At 37.2% G+C, this 16,768-nt stretch overlaps 1 protein-coding gene across 7 annotated transcripts in view; it reads right to left on the minus strand.

Annotated features, from left to right (window-relative positions):
* Nucleotides 1-127: 127 nt before the first annotated feature.
* CdGAPr (GTPase-activating protein CdGAPr) overlaps nt 128-16,768 on the minus strand; it is a 39,173-nt gene continuing 22,532 nt past the window's right edge. For 5 of the 7 annotated variants that reach the window (XM_076529576.1, XM_076529574.1, XM_003704926.3 and 2 more), the window contains exons 3-8: nt 14,427-14,564; nt 13,569-13,973; nt 12,901-13,231; nt 12,358-12,691; nt 11,267-12,188; nt 128-11,070 (exon numbers count right to left, since the gene is read on the minus strand). In XM_076529576.1, the coding sequence (XP_076385691.1) occupies nt 8,644-11,070; nt 11,267-12,188; nt 12,358-12,691; nt 12,901-13,231; nt 13,569-13,973; nt 14,427-14,564 (4,557 nt within the window). In that variant the 3' untranslated portion in view covers nt 128-8,643. The remainder of the gene's footprint in view (nt 11,071-11,266; nt 12,189-12,357; nt 12,692-12,900; nt 13,232-13,568; nt 13,974-14,426; nt 14,565-16,768) is intronic. The other 2 variants (XM_076529580.1, XM_012289008.2) reach the window with 2 other exon arrangements.

A 16,768-nucleotide genomic window follows, 5' to 3' on the forward strand; every position in this document is an offset into this window, starting at 1 on the left:
TTCGATCTACTCTAAAAGAGAATAGAATCATTTTCATCAAACGTATCACATCTTCATCAAACCAAACGTATGAAGCTTATCTGAAGTACTATTCTAAGAGGCGGGTTTCCCAGAGAACACACGAGTATGATTTCTCCAATATTTATAGTATTTATATTTGTTTACATATAATTTTCCATATATTATAATTATAATCGTAGTAGGCAAAACAGTAGTATCGTTTAATAACAGAACAATCGTACGACGAGATACAACTAAAAAAAAATAAAAAGATAGCGGAGCGAAGAGAGAGAGAAGGAGAGAGAGGGTTGAAAATAGAAATACGTCCAGTTTGACGAACGGTGGGTCTTCAACGCTCAAAAACAAGATTACTATTAGCCCATTTCGCAACTACACGGGATAAGGATTAGATTTCGCTTATTTTTCATAGGAAATAGTATTCTCTAGTAGGCGCCTGTTACTTTTTATTATTTTTCTTGCTTCTCTTCTTTGTTCTCAACAATCCTACAACTATACCTAATTTATATCCTTGTATAACCGCGACAATCTCAAATTATTAAAAAATATACATCCTACGTGTGTACCGTTATTGCGCATTGTATTGTGCAGAAGTACTCTCGTAAATAGATGTATCCTCGAGTTTATATATTTGTTACTTTTTTTAGGCAATTACCTGTTTAATATAATACCGCTAACTAGGCCATTCCCCCTCGATTATGCTTGGTAACGAGGGAAGCAGCTATCGAAGATCTTTCGTTAAATACTTGCTGTTTTTTTATTCTTGTTAATAACTCTAAACACGATTCTTCACTCTTAGTCTGTCTTTGGGGCAAGCTACTTGTGCATGCATTGAGTTTACGGGGTTTCGTACACGCTCACAATTCACTGAGTATCGAACGCAAGAATAATTCATCATCGGCAAGAGAATCAAGCATTGATCATTTGATCTTTTGTCTTTCTGGGTTTTAACATTTTTCGTTCGTAAAGATCTGTTCGGTGACATCGGAAATAACCTGTTGGTTATTGTTCAGAATACAGTACGCCTTGAAATGACCTCTGAAGTATGTTACCAAGGTCGATGTTCGGGGTAATTAATGTGTAAAAAGATCGATTACCTAGTATTGAAGATATTTTAGCATTGCTACTATAGTTCATCAATTCTTTAAAAACAATAACGAAGTGTCGGTAATGATTGCTCGCCTTCGTTCAAAATGGCGCCATGTAACTCCAGTTTTAACTGCAATTTTGCTGATATTTTTCGTCGTATTAACAAATATTTAAATAGATGAATCTAAAGATGGAGTATAGAGATTTAAGAAAGGATACGAAATTCCGAACATTGAACTTGACAAAGTATTTCAAAATCATCAGTAAGGATTCTGCTATGAACAAAAGTAAATGCTAACAATTAATAAGATGAAGTATTTGCTTAAAATATGTAATAAAGGGAATTTGTAACAAAAAACAGAAAATTTTGTTAAACCTTATTAACGTGTTAATGAAATCGAATTACAGAAAGAATAACAAAAAGATTTTAACATTAGGTACCCCATGTAAATGTATGAAGTTGATGCAAAGATAATTACGGTTTTAATTTGTACAAAAACAAACTAATTTTAATATATTAAGCGTCAAATTTTTAAGCGTAATTTGGAAATAGGAATCACTGTTATTTATTCGTTTGACTCGTCAAGAATATAAATAACTCTCGATAAAAATTATTTAATAGATTTTTTAATTATCAATTAATTAAAAACCGCCATTATTTCTACATCAATCTACTGCTGTTAGCCATCGAATTAGAACTATGTTCAAAATTTTCTCTCGCAACTGAAATATTTAAATACAACAATAATCTATTTGAATGTAACCGCGAGAATGCAGAGATAAAAATTAAAAAAGTAACTTTTTGTACATATATTATAACAAGAGAATAATTATTCAATCATACAATAAATATACGTTTTTATAACGCTTATAATACATGAACACCTTCTAAAGGCTGAAATATACAACAAAATACAAATCTAACATAAAACTGTTTAAGAATAATACAAATTTTACTATTCTATCGTAGTTAATAAGCTTCAAATAGGACCAAACTAAAAAATGAAAAATGTTGAGAATATTGATACGATCCTAATTCGATGGTTGGGGATTAAAATATGTAAAGCAAACTTAAATGAAAAATTTAATATCTTTAACGACTGTTTCAATGTATGGTCACTTTCAATGTTTATTAACGCTTCAATGACCGATATCATCTTATTAATTTTATTTTTATAGCAACGTTAAATTCTAAAAATAATTTTTCACAATAAATGCACTAATCTCCTAAGGAGAAGTTAATATTTTGAATATTGAAAATGCAGATCTGATCCTATAAAGTCGTCTTTGGACGTAAATAATACTAATCAAGAATACACACATTCTTCATGGAAATGTACAATAAATTCCAGGGTAGTATCGAATGATCATTGCTCAACCACAAATTCGACGTGATTCGATACAAAACAAGTCGAAGGCAAAAGATAAGAAAAAAGGATTTAACGATACTACCGGAACAATTTGCAACGCTCAAATGCAAATTATTACAGTCTTTCAGACGCGTGCCATAGAAACGTTTATATTTCGTTACAGCTTGAATAAGTTTTCATGAATGCTTTAACAAGTATCACGCGTACATCGAACAAGAGAAATTCTAGCGAAAACGAGCGTTTCGACGAGGAATAATCACTATTACGGTGTATGTATTAACACGTTCGCTGCCACTGGATTATAAGATCGAATTAAAAATAATTTTGCAAACTTTAAGCACTTTTGCGGAATTAGAAATTCGGAGTTAGCGATGAGGTGTTATTCCAAATTTAAAATTTTTTGCTATGATAGCAAATTTCACAATTTTCAAATATTTAAATTTTTGGTCTTGAAACTGTACCAACAGGAAATTTCACAATTTTCAAATTTTCGAGTTTCTCATCTTAAAACTGTACCAACAGCAAATTTCACAATTTTCAAACTTTCGAGTTTCTCATCTTGAAACAGTACCAACAGGAAATTTCACAATTTTCAAACTTTCGAGTTTCTCATCTTGAAACTGTACCAACAGGAAATTTCACAATTTTCAAACTTTCGAGTTTCTCATCTTGAAACTGTACCAACAGGAAATTTCACAATTTTCAAATTTTCGAGTTTCTCATCTTGAAACTGTACCAACAGGAAATTTGACAATTTTCAAATTTTCGAGTTTCTCATCTTGAAACTGTACCAACAGGAAATTCCACAATTTTCAAATTTTCGAGTTTCTCATCTTGAAACTGTACCACCATCAAATTCCATAATTTTCAAATTATCTATCTTCGTTCTGCTAACAAATTCCGCAACTTCAAAATTTGAATAATTTAATAACCTTTCTAATTTTCAAATTCCCTCTAAATTTTGACACCGAAAAAGCGTAGAAAGGAGTGCTAGAATTTTGCAAAATTATTATTTCCCTTGGAAGAATCATAGTATCAAATGATTTCGACGTCCGCAAATAAGTAAAGCCAACGCTTCCCTGTGCACGCACATCACAAGAAGTCTCGCGAGTCTAATTGGTCACAGCGGAAGAAGTACTAATTTACATATATTGAGCCAAAGTTACTCTAATTAGGCTCGTACGAAAGAGCTAAAGAATAAAGTTCTTTCTTCCTGTGCCACTAGCCATCTTGTGCGACGCGAACGGTACCTTTTCTTCAATTATAGAGCAAAGTATCCAATTATTGGCTCTTTAATTCATACTTGATAATATATATAATACGTATTTTTAATACGTGTATTAAAAAATTTCAAACTGTATGACTAGTTTTCATAAAAGGAATTTTTACAAAAAAAGTGCACAAATTTTATTGGCACCAGATATTAACCGATATACTTCATTTGGCATGTTGTTTTATTTTGACACGGGTTTTATACGTAAAAAATTCGCTGATAAAAGCAAAGAGAGAAAAATATGGAGATGTAACATGCCAACTATTGGATCTTGTATCTATAATTGCAATTAAGCGCATAACCGAGGCAGTTAACGTGTTAATCACCGCTACTCATCCTTACTCGTGCCCTACGCGATCGTTTCATTTGTTACAAGCCTATACGCGTTGTCCCGACATTTTAATGCTCGTGACATTATCTCTCACTCATCGTTATCATCATCGTCACAGCAAACATTATAACATTCATAAAAAAAGAGAAGAAACATTATCTTCCGTCCTTTACTATTTGAATCATCGTTTTATCGATGATTCTCGATATCTCCTTAAAGGCTTGGTCGTCAAGTTTTGCGTTCCTTGTTCGTTTCCCATAAAAAAAAACGCTTGTTACATATCTTGTACACTCGGATTTCCAAAGGTGAAGACGGAAAGAAGCTTTCGATTTTGGATGTACATCTTCACCCTTGGGAAACCTTGTATTTGTGTTTATAATTCCCGTTTTGATATAGCGAGGTTGTAAATCTGTGCAGGCGGTAAAGTTTAAATTGTTGGAATGTTGGGTTTTACTTTGGGTACTTGTTTTTGTACGTTGTGTCAATTTTTGTATTTTCGGAAATTTAAACTTTGGAACTTTCGGATTTTCGAAATTTGGAAGCTTGGACTTTTGGGATGTTGGAAATTCGGAGATTTGAGATTTTACAAGTTCGGTACTTTAGGTCTTTGAGAATTTAGAAATTTAGAAATTCCCAAACATTGAAATATCGGAATAGGACTGAAGGATTCTTATACTTTGAAAGTTGAGATTCGAGTATTTTTGAATTTTCGATCTTTACATTTTCGGAATTCTTGAAATTTCCAGACTGTGAGATTTCTCGACTTTAGAATTACAATTCGGCAATTTCAAGATTCCAAAAAACTTTGATACCTAGGGATTTTAGGAATTTCTTGAAAAATAATGCATCACAGTATTCGAAAACATATTAACTTTACAAAACCTTATGTGTTCCTGAAGTTAGATCTGCTTTTAAAAATTGTAGTCCGAAGAATTTTACGACTTCGCTATACCGCAACGGAGACCACACTACGCGTTACGGTGATATAAAAAAATATGGAAAATTGCGTAGAATCGATCGATTCTGAGATACGCGCGAATCTGTCATACAAATGCGGACAAGATCGAAAACGTGTTTCGCTGGTTTCATGAGATCACGCTTCTTGAAAAACGGTTATTTCTTTTCTTTCTTGAGCATCTTCAGGATTATGAATAGTTAAACGAATGAAAATGTATAGTGTGATGTCTTAAACCCATGATCGTCGTGAAAGACGATCTTTCTCATATTTTTAGGTATTATTCGTAAGAGATGAAACGAGCTTCGGCTTTGTCAACTTTGTTTCGACCTTCAAAACGGTTGGATGTCATTTAAAATGGTGGTAAATTGAAATTGTGATCAATTCTTGTATGGTGCCTATTTATCATAACCGCTTTAAAATCATAAAAAATGATGAACATATTGTAATACTCTCAATGACGTGAAGTAAAATATTTTTTAAGAGAAGATTGAAAATTTTGCTGAATTTTTAATAAAGATTATTTATCTTCCTTTTGAACTGCTTACTTTATTGATAAAATATATGGAACAGTCTGCACAGAAATATATTGCAATATAAAATAAAAGAAGTGAATAAGTTATGATGTATTTTAAATTCATTATATAAAATAACACATTTTTGAATTTAATATATTTCATGAACCATTGACCTGTTTTTATATTATACCCCAATATTTTTTCATACAGATTGTTCCATAGAATTGATCCATATAAACAGTTCTATAAAAAAAAGAGAAAGCTTATGTGGCAGAATAAAATGAGAGAACTTATACAATTTTAGACCATGTTCAAAAGCTACACTCGATTAAAAATATTTAAAATGATCATGGTAAATAGGACATTGTATTACAGTAATTGTCGTCGCGTTCAAATGTAGAGAAATAATTGACAATAAAAAGCAAGACGTAGAAATTGAAACGAGTATTGGCAAACGCTGGTCTACGAACATTTTCGTCCGAAAAAATTTCCCGTACAAAAGAAAATATAAAAATTGGAATTCGCACGTTTATCGGCGGCACGAAGGAACTCAGTACGAAACAGAATCGTGGAAAATGAAGAAAACGACCGGTTCCGATAGTAATCTTGATTTCAGGCAAAAAACATCTTCGTTTTGCATCGATGTTCAAACTAGAATACATAAATTAATATATTACATAACTAAATAATAATTAGCATATACAAAAGAAAAAAACGTGTTATACGTGGACCAGTCCACGACGATAAAAAAAATGAAAATCGACGACGTGTGTCGAATACTTAAGAAATAATACGGTGTAGATTCAATTGTATAAAATAAGAAAAACGGAGAACTGTCAGGCAAAAATGTGGTGAAGAATTTTGCAGTCTCCGGTGAAGCACGAAAGAAAACGAAGATCCATCGGATGTACCAGAGATCCTAACGTAAAACAGAACACGGAATATTAACGAGTCTTCTAAACTTTTTCGATATCGATATCGTTAACAGAGTGTAAATATATCTTTTAAAAAATCTAAGTTCTCAGCTGTGATAAGCGATCGGCTTGAAAACGTACATATAAAAATTAAAACGGAAAAAGAACAATAGAAAATTGAACCAACGAGATTCTAAGAGATTCAATAAAAAAAAAGGGACACGAAATGCTCGGACTAGAAATACTAATTTAACTTTCCAAATCGAATGCGTTGAAACGTTCAAGCCCTTTGCATTTGTGTACTTCGAGCAAGCATCGAATGTTTACTTTTTCATTCCTTTTTAAAATTTCATTCGAGAAATTCTCCTTTCGTTTAACATCTTTAAAGTACGTGTACAGGGTGTTTACAGAAGCTTATATTAAATTCTGAAGAACACAGAATATCTTACTCGAGTCGAAAATTGAAATTGTCAGTATTAAAGACAGAAAGATTCTATTGCAATTTCAAGATTAGTAGCAGTGAAAATAATTTAATTGACAGCCTGTCGAAGTAAAGAAAATTCCTTAAAAAACTACGGAGTAATACTTTCCAAAATTCATAATACAGAAAAGAAAATAACGATGTATAAACGTGAAGGAACACCCTGTACACATTGTTACATACGCTTAAAAAATCACCACGACCAAAGCATCGGATTAACCATTACAGACGAGAGTATTTTATAAATTTGTACGTTTAAACTTAACTTCTCGATAAAATTTCAAACAAGCCTACACAGCAACTGGACAAAAGAATTTCGCGTGCAAAGGGTGGTCGACGAACGAATCGGTTCTCGCGAAACCAACACACTCTGGTACACGTCGTTCAAAATATTTAATGATAGATTAACAGAACAGCACGACAAAACGCACCTAAGGTTCTAAATAACGAGACATCTTTGGGAACGATAACAATAATAATAATATAATATAATATAATAATAATAATAATAATAATGGAAAATGATCCTAGTAATAACAATAACAGAAATAATCTAATTACGTATTAATCTCGATTAAGTAATAAATTAAGAACGCACGTACGAGTTATCGTCGAACTGTTCTGCTAAACAATAAAAACGAATAAATTTCTTTTTCTACTCCTTTGACAGAAAGAAAAATCATATTTCCCTTCTCTTCGAATATTATCGTTACACTACTCGCATATTCGAGTCTCACGCTTTAACCCTTTACACTCGGCGAATATAAATACACACGTAAATAGCGTTCGTTAAGAAATCGTCGCTGGAAAATACTAAGCGCGTTGAACGTACACGATAATACTTGAAAAAAAGATACACAAAAATGGCAGAGAACGTTTAACAATTCCTTTTTTTTTTTACTTTTTTTTCAGTTTTCGAAGTAGATCGGTGAAAAATCGATCGGTTGTGCATAACGTTCCCGATTTCGAAATTGGACCTCGACACGCGATACTTCGAACTTTTAAAATTACAATTTGGTCGATTCCCTACGATCTAATTAACATCGTATAACGCTAACGACGATACGTTTCACTTTACACGGAACAATTTGAAACGGAACGGAAGTATCCGCCTCTAATACTCGATTAAATCTACCGTGATTAAAGATCAAATATTGAGCTAACAGTACCGGATATGAGACCATTTATCTTCATAAACATATGCTGCAATACTATTGCGGTGAGAGTGATTCAAATATGAGTCAAATCACAAATTCTTAAAAGAAGAGAACCTTTCCAATTTATCACTTCTTAAATTTCTAAACCCCAAAATTTACAAGTCCGATTTACAAAATTTATAAATTTTCGAATACTCGAATTCTTCAATTTCAAAAGTTCCAAATTTACAAATTTACACACTCTCAAAATAACGAAGTCTCAAGTTTCAAAATTTCAAAAGAGCTTGAATTATTTTTTCTTTTCAATGCCAGATGTTAGATCTATCGCAAAAAGAGTCTCGTATTCGGTGCCATTACTCTATACCTCAAACACAGATGTATAATCTGAGAGCAAAGGGTTAAACGCACATACGTAACACGGTCGATAGAACGAGCGGTTCTCGTTGGAATCGTAACAAATAATTTCTGATTTGAGGCAATTAAAATCGTGTCGGCAAGAGTCGACGCTGAGAACGTTTCACGGGCATTACATTAATATCAATGCAGAGAGGGTCTAGAGGTTCTCTGTTTTAACCTAGCTAAAAGTGCCTGTTCCCCGTCGTCCTCTGTCTTCGACAACATTCCTCGAAAGCTTTCCGACCTGTATTTGTCCCTCAAGAACGTCCTTCTCTCCTCTTTGTACTTTTCAATTCGTTCTCTGCATTGGGGGTCGCCCAGGTCCAAACCACCCAAATTCTTCAGATGACTTTTGTCCGCAGTGCCCGAGGAGCTGTTCGAACCGGTCCCGACATTGGGCGTGGAGCTGTGCTGCGCCTCGTCCATCGTTTGTTTCACGGGCAGACAAGCTTCCTCCGTCATCTTGTTGAACTTGGCTTCGTCCAGAGATCGGCTGAGCGACGCTCGAGTCGCCCTCGCGTGACGGGCCCTCAGGCATGGGGGCAAATGTTGAGTATTATTCACGGGCGGTTCTTCAGACTTTCCTCGTGCGGAGTCCAACTCTTGTCTCATTTTTCTCTCACGAACTATCTCTCTGCCTATTTCCGAATCGAAGCTTCTCCGATCCTTGTTACTCTCCGTCTCGTACCTCTTCCTCGGAGGAACGGACAAATCGCCGACCATGCCACCCGACAATCTCTGCAAAGCCAGTTCTTGCAGTATGGCGGCCGTATCTCGGAGAACCATGGAATCGTCGACCGGGGAAGACGCGTTCGAGAAGGTGCACGACGAATTCAATGACGTTGGTTCGGACGCACCTTCGGGAGGATGAGCTATCTCGCTCGCCTCTGCCGCGTTTTCCGACGGTATCACCACCTCGATATCCTCTCGTAGCTGGTTGTTCTTCAGGTTGTTACATTTCGACGACTTATCGGTGCGCGAGGTAAACTGTTTCTGTTGACTGTTCTGAGCAGACTCCTTCTGCGAGACGTACTCGAAGCTTTGGCACTTGTCTGGCTTTTGATTCTGACAGCGTGGCTTACTGCTGTCGGAGAGAGGGAGATCGAGGTCTTGGTTCTTAGTGGACTGACTGGAGAACGAGCGGCGATCGGCAACCTGGAACTGCTTCTGGCGCAGCTGCAGCGAACGTCGAATACCTTTCTGTTGGTAATCCAAGCTTCTCGTGGAACGTTGAGAATTTTCGAAGACTTCTTCCTCTTCTTCTTCATGCCTGAGACCCTCTTTCTTCGAGTTTTCATTGAACGTTTTCGTATTGTCCAGTTGCGAGTAGCATACGCTGCCTTCGTGCTCCATTTCACTAGTTTTCTGGTTTCCGTTATCCTGATCGTGTACGGCTGAGCAAAAGTTGTTTCCAGAATCGACCATGCCGAAGCTCGTTTCGCTTTCGAAAGTAGATTGCGCGGTGTTTTCGTGTTCTTCAATTTCTCTGTTGTCGGCGACATCGAACGACATCTCTCCGGATTCCTGAGGCAAGACAGGACTCTCAGTCAAATCGCTGACGCCGATGCATGATGTATCGGTGTCGGCGGTAGAGCCCATAGTCAGATCTAACGAGGTTCTGGAAACGTTCTCCGACATGGACCTCAACTGTGGCGGGTCTGTTGCGATTGCGGGATTCACGGTACCTTCTAGAGGATCTTTGGGACTACTCGATTCGCTGTTAGGAGTCGTGATCGAGTCGGTACCCTCGACGATCACCCATTCACCGGAATCGTTGGTGTTCGACGCGAGCTGAGGAGTTTCCGTGTTGGTGAACATCTTGTCCGAACTGTCGCAAATGACGAAACCGGAGTCGGGTAGATCCTCGATGGTCTGCTCGCACGACATCGGAGAATCGAGATCCGTCAGTTCGTTTCGAAGCGCGTTCGAACTGCCAGCCATGGCATCGTCGTTCTGAGAATCGATCGACTTGTTCGTTGAACCTTCGTGTTTTCGTACGTCCAGAGTATCGCTATGAGACTTGTTTTCGTCGACGGGACACGAGTTCGATCTATTCCCAATATCCTTACAGGGAGACGTTATTTTACTAGAGTTCATTTCGTCGGGACGAGACGTTAACCTGTCGCAAGGCGTCATCTCTTGGTCGATCACGTCCGACATCACCAGATTCGATTCATTTGAAGTCTGTTGAGTCTTGGAAGACTCTTTGTCGTCGTACAAATCTACGCGTTTGTCGTACGACATTATCCTCTCGCAAGATTTCACGTTACTCTGACCATCTATGTTTACGGATAACCTATGACTAGGGTCGGATGATTTATCGGAAGACACGCTAGTTCTGTTCAATTTATTCGCGTTGCTTTGATCGTCGTCGATCTCTAACGGTAAAGTGAAACTTCGAAAACTTATCCTAGGACTATTAGCCGGAACAGGCGACGCGGAGTGAGGAGTTCCATGTAGTGTGGCTGGGGTGAGCGGTGTCGAGGCTTCAGATAATAATGGAAGGTATCCTGGTGTCGGTAATGGAGATGGAGTATCCATACTGTGTACATCCGCGGATACCATCACCTGCAAACACATTATTAAATCTGTTAGATAATTTCTCGACAAACTATCGTGAAGTTACATAGCAGATTCCTGCTTAATACAGCAACTTGTAATCAATATCTTTCCCCTTTACATTTTAGAAGTTTCTATCCGCCATCAGTAACATCCTGGTAATACAATATATCGTATAGGATAAATACCAAAATAATTACGTTACCTGATCAGGACTTTGGCTATCGATGAAGCGCAATTCAACATCGCACTGTAGTCTTTCTTCCAATCGCGATCTCTTCCTCTTGGATCCACCGGTAGCAGCAACACTCTGAGTTCCTTCCGTTCGTTGTCGTCGCGGCGACGCTTCGACCGACGCCACTCCGCCGCTCTCCTCTTCCGAGAACATTCGCATTTCTCGTTCCTCCAGGTCAAAGTTAAGCTGTATCTCCGACAGATCCAAAGGCGACGCGGTATTCGGCGCGTCCGCTAGATGATCGAAATACGAATCATGCGAAACTGATCGACTGTGTCCACAGGGTCTAGCTGGCGGTGGTCCTAGAAGAGGACCTAAACTGTCCTCACCGTCCAAACTATCCGCACTTTTCACTGGTCTTAATCGTCGTAAGGAGTTTAAGGAACTTGGCACCGTTTCTGCTTGAGGTGGCGTGCCAACTTGTCTTGTTTTTCCCCTGGCACCCAGGCCACCTCTACCGAACAAAGCTCTCCAGTTCAACGAGGGCGAACGTTTCGAGCCGTTTCTCTTTCGCGGTAATTCTATGACCGTATGGTAATGTAATGGTAACCCGGCTGGACCAGCGCCCACTTCTATGTAATCAGGCTCGCCTCTCAGACTTCTGTTTCGAGCTTCCTCCAAACTGAGCAACCGGGCGGGCGTGGTAATAGCCAACGATTTCGGCCGACCGACTGGACCATCCCCGAAAATTAATTCCGCATAACATACTAAGAATTCAGTGACCACAGCTTGCACGCCGACGCCCTGCAAAGCTGCTACGCCCCCAACTTCTAGCTCCTTGCATCTTAGCAGATTCGGAGCCCACACGATCGCCACATTACGTGGAGTCATACCGGTCTCCGCGCCTCTTGCAGCGACTCTCACCAAATGGCGCATCAGATACTCCAATGTTCTAAAAGTATAAATAATATTTCAGTCTTGTTACACTTTTTTCATTTTTATTGGCAGCGTTAACTGACAGAAAGGAGGATGTTAAAATAATTCTCTAAATTTTCAAGACTGCCTAAACTGGCGAATAGACATCCTCCTTTCAAGGCTAAATTGCATTTTCGTGAAATTACCTGTAATGCGGTGGTGGTAATTTTCTAACCGTTTCCCTCATTCGCCTCAATCTCTCGGCGTCGGTGCTGGCTTGGACCGCGCTAACGAACGTGGAATATAGCTGGTACGTACAGAGGGGATTCGGCAATTCCCTGAAGTACATTTTCAACAACGAAGCGACCGAATGGATGTCTTGCAGAATACTTTCGTCGGAATGCAAGGCGGGAACACGATCCTCGTCGAAGGCGTTTCGTAGTCTTTGAATGTTCGATGTGACACCGCTCAGACGGTATATTCCGTCGACCAAGCCATGATTCTCAATGAATTCGGCGCAACACGTTAATACAGTAGGCACTGTGAACGTTTGTAAAGATCAGAAACCCGTTAAAGAGAGCACTATAGCGCCGAGGATACGTAACATTAACCTTTCGAGGTCCATTTATTGTGTACATACATTCAATTTATGTTGAAACGAATGCGCCGAATACTGTGCTTCCGTTTAGGTATCACAATTGGACCGTAAAGGGTTAAATTTCGGATGCGAAAACTACCTGTACACGTACCATCTTGTCCGGAGTTCAATAGATGTTCCCCTAAATCACAACCAAACACCCGTTCCTTCAGTATCCCCGACTGTTTCAGCCGTCTCCTAGACGGTCTATTCAATATGAACGATCTGAAAAAAGCGATTAGCTTCCCGTGTTTCCTGAGCACTGGCTTCACGGGTAACTTGGATCTGACTGTCGTCGACACGGTCAAATGGCGTGGAACTTTGTCACCGATTACGGCCACGCATTCGGCTGGAAAGAAACCAACCGCGAATCCGTGTTTTCCACGCCACCACGTGCTTTCCCCTGGTGGTGGCATGTCTATTACAGAAATCATATCTCCAACCTGAAATTTATCGTACGCTTAAAATTCTATTCCATTTCTCTAACATATCGGGTATATACAAATATCCTCGTCTTTGCAACTTCTTGTTTTTTCTTATGGTTTGATAACGATGTGTTCGGATCAAGCGAAATGATTCAATTCTACCTAATTTAATTCCTCAGCAATTCGACAGAATTCAAGTCAACGTGATTCAATTCTACTTAGATGATCCCATGCAAAGTCTCAAAGGAACACAATATTATAAAATAACGTAAACTCGATTTTTCTTCGAAAGGTTGTTGATCGACGAGTTAATATAACGGCATGCTTCCTCTTAGTCCCTCGATTAATAACGTACCTGAAAGGAGATTTCATCCGGTGCCTGAGCCGCATAAGGTCGAACTGCGTAAGCTGCAGCTACAGCAGGTGTATTAATGGGACACGAATCCGATTCTGGCACGAGGATTCTTCTTCCTCTATTGTCTAGTTGCAGCCAATTCAATACAGGGCCGCAATTTAGGCCTTCATGATTCAACTGCGAGAACCTGTTCAAATAATCCCTCAGTATATCACAGGTGTTTTTTGGCCGGTTGTCTGGAAGCTTGGTCAAGGAAGAGAACTTCCTGTCGAATATGCAGCGATGCAGTTGCTTATCAAACATTACGAAATTATCGTAAGATCGTTGGAGGGTCCAGCACGCGTCCCCGGATGTCACCCTGACCGCGTAGCTGTCGGAATCATTGGTGCCTTCGCTAAGCGAAACCTAAGAAAAATGCACCGTAACTTCACCTTTACTTCCATAACAATGCTGCATGGGTAGAAAGGTACTTCTATAATTATACAGGACAGAGTACTTCCGTAATTATATGGGACGGACTACTATAATTATACAGGACAAAGTACTACAATTGTACGGGGCAGAGTACTTCTACAATCGTACAGAGTTATCGATTTTCGTGATGTAAAAAGATATTCGAAACATTTTAAATAAAATAACTAAACATCTCAAATTTACAATCATTTTTATTAACAATACATTTAAACTATCAAATAAATGCTTTCGTTAAGTAAAAAGTTTGACGTAGAGCAAGGATGGAAAAAGTTAATTGAGCGAATAAATGACAGAACCTGTCCGTCCGCTACTTAAGAGTAATCTTAAGATTAAAAGTAAAAGTAGTGCGGAGATTAAAAAGTGAAACACGTAAATGTAACTAACCTCCAAGGAGCTGAGTTCAACATGTTCGTAATGAAAGTGGGCACACTCGTCCAATTTTGGAAAGCGTGCTATACTGCCCATGTTGCTGCCAGAACTGATCGGTGTACTGAAATCGTCCGTTCGATTACATCCTAATCCCTGCGTTCAATTAAAAATTTAACGATCTCTATCATTTTTCATAATAACACACATACGTACACGCGCACATCCACACAATCGTACACGAGATAATTAATACTTTGGTCGGTAATGGTCTAATAACCACGTTCAATGTAATTGACAGATATTATATTTGCAAGCTTAATATATTCTGATGATATTTCGTACACTTTTATTAGGTATAATTTCAAGAAGTTAATCAAATTATTTATTATGTTCCTGGTTTCTTGTATAACTTGCATAAATGTTATAAATGTTCAGATGTAGATCTGAACGTGTCACTCAGATATGGACAAAAAAATGATCAATGTATTGTACCAGAAATGAACACATATTACTTACATTAACATAAGAACATATGCGCCAATGTGCACAGTACAGTATATCAATAAAAAAAGTAAAAACTTGGTAATCTTAAATGTACAAATTGTATTATAACTGGCACGCGATATCGCGTAAACAGAGATGTTAATCCTAGAATATCCAAATAACAGATTTCAGATTTCTTATTTCAAGCAACAGTAATGGTACGATGTTTTTATTAAAATGTATATTGCCTCATGTCAGGATAAAGAATCGTATACGCTAATTTATATTCTCGTATTTATTTTCAATTTAAAAGTAAGTATACACTAAATGCCGGTCGTTCAAGCGTTAACACACCGGGGATCAACATCGAATCAACGAATGTTCGCAATAATAATCAAACGTCTCAATAAAACTAACAATCATCCCGTAAACGAGTACATCCAATATTATCTTATCCTCGATACAAGATAGACAATCGTTCATCACAAAGACTATCTCAAAATAAGATTTTCATTCAAACAATTTTCTGTACCATGAAACGGTTAACAGACATATTGCAGCGATGAAAGCAATGCGAAACATTTTCAACCTACTTTTCTGCCGGAATAAAATTCTACTAAATTCATGCTTTCTTGAATGTGCAACTTTAGAACTTTCAGATTTCTGGATCTTTGGATTTTGTAATTTTAGGTTTGTGGAAATTGGGGAGTGTTTTTGTAGTTTTAGACACTTCAGATTTTGGAATTTTGGGATTTTGGGATTTTGGAGTTTTAGACACTTTAGATTTTGGGATTTTGAGAGTTTGGTACTTTGGAATTTTGGAACTTTGCAATTTTGGTATTTTGGAGCTCCAGACACTTTAGATTTTAGAATTTTGGGATTTTGGAATTTTAGAATTTTAGAATTTTAGAACTTTGGAATTTTGGTATTTTGGAGTTCCAAACACTTTAGATTTTGGGATTTTGAGAGTTTGGTACTTTGGAATTTTAGAGCTTTGGAATTTTGGTATTTTGGAGCTCCAGACACTTTAGATTTTAGAATTTTGGGGTTTTGGAATTTTAGAATTTTAGAACTTTGGAATTTTGGTATTTTGGAGTTCCAAACACTTTAGATTTTGGGATTTTGGGATTTTGGAATTTTAGAACTTTGGAATTTTGGTATTTTGGAATTCCAGACACTTTAGATTTTGAGATTTTGGGATTTTGGGATTTTGGAATTTTAGAACTTAGGAATTTTGGTATTTTGGAGTTCCAGACATTTTAGATTTTGAGATTTTGGGATTTTGTTACTTTGGAATTTTAGAACTTAGGAATTTTGGTATTTTGGTGTTCCAGACACTTTAGATTTTAGGATTTTGGCATTTTGGAATTTTAGAATTTTAGAACTTTGGAATTTTGGTATTTTGGAGTTCCAAACACTTTAGATTTTGGGATTTTGGTACTTTGGAATTTTAGAGCTTTGGAATTTTGGTATTTTGGAGCTCCAGACACTTTAGATTTTAGGATTTTGGCATTTTGGAATTTTAGAATTTTAGAACTTAGGAATTTTGGTATTTTGGAATTCCAGACACTTTAGATTTTAGGATTTTGGCATTTTGGAATTTTAGAATTTTAGAACTTAGGAATTTTGGTATTTTGGAGTTCCAGACACTTTAGATTTTAGAATTTTGGGGTTTTGGAATTTTAGAATTTTAGAACTTTGGAATTTTGGTATTTTGGAGTTCCAAACACTTTAGATTTTGAGATTTTGGGATTTTGGGATTTTGGAATTTTAGAACTTAGGAATTTTGGTATTTTGGAGTTCCAGAAATTGTACATCTTAGAATTTAAAAGTTCTACAAATTGTTAGTTTCGAAATTTCCTAATTTCAGAAAT

The sequence above is a fragment of the Megachile rotundata genome, chromosome 1 (genome assembly GCF_050947335.1).
Source record: "Megachile rotundata isolate GNS110a chromosome 1, iyMegRotu1, whole genome shotgun sequence".
NCBI lineage: Eukaryota > Metazoa > Arthropoda > Insecta > Hymenoptera > Megachilidae > Megachile > Megachile rotundata.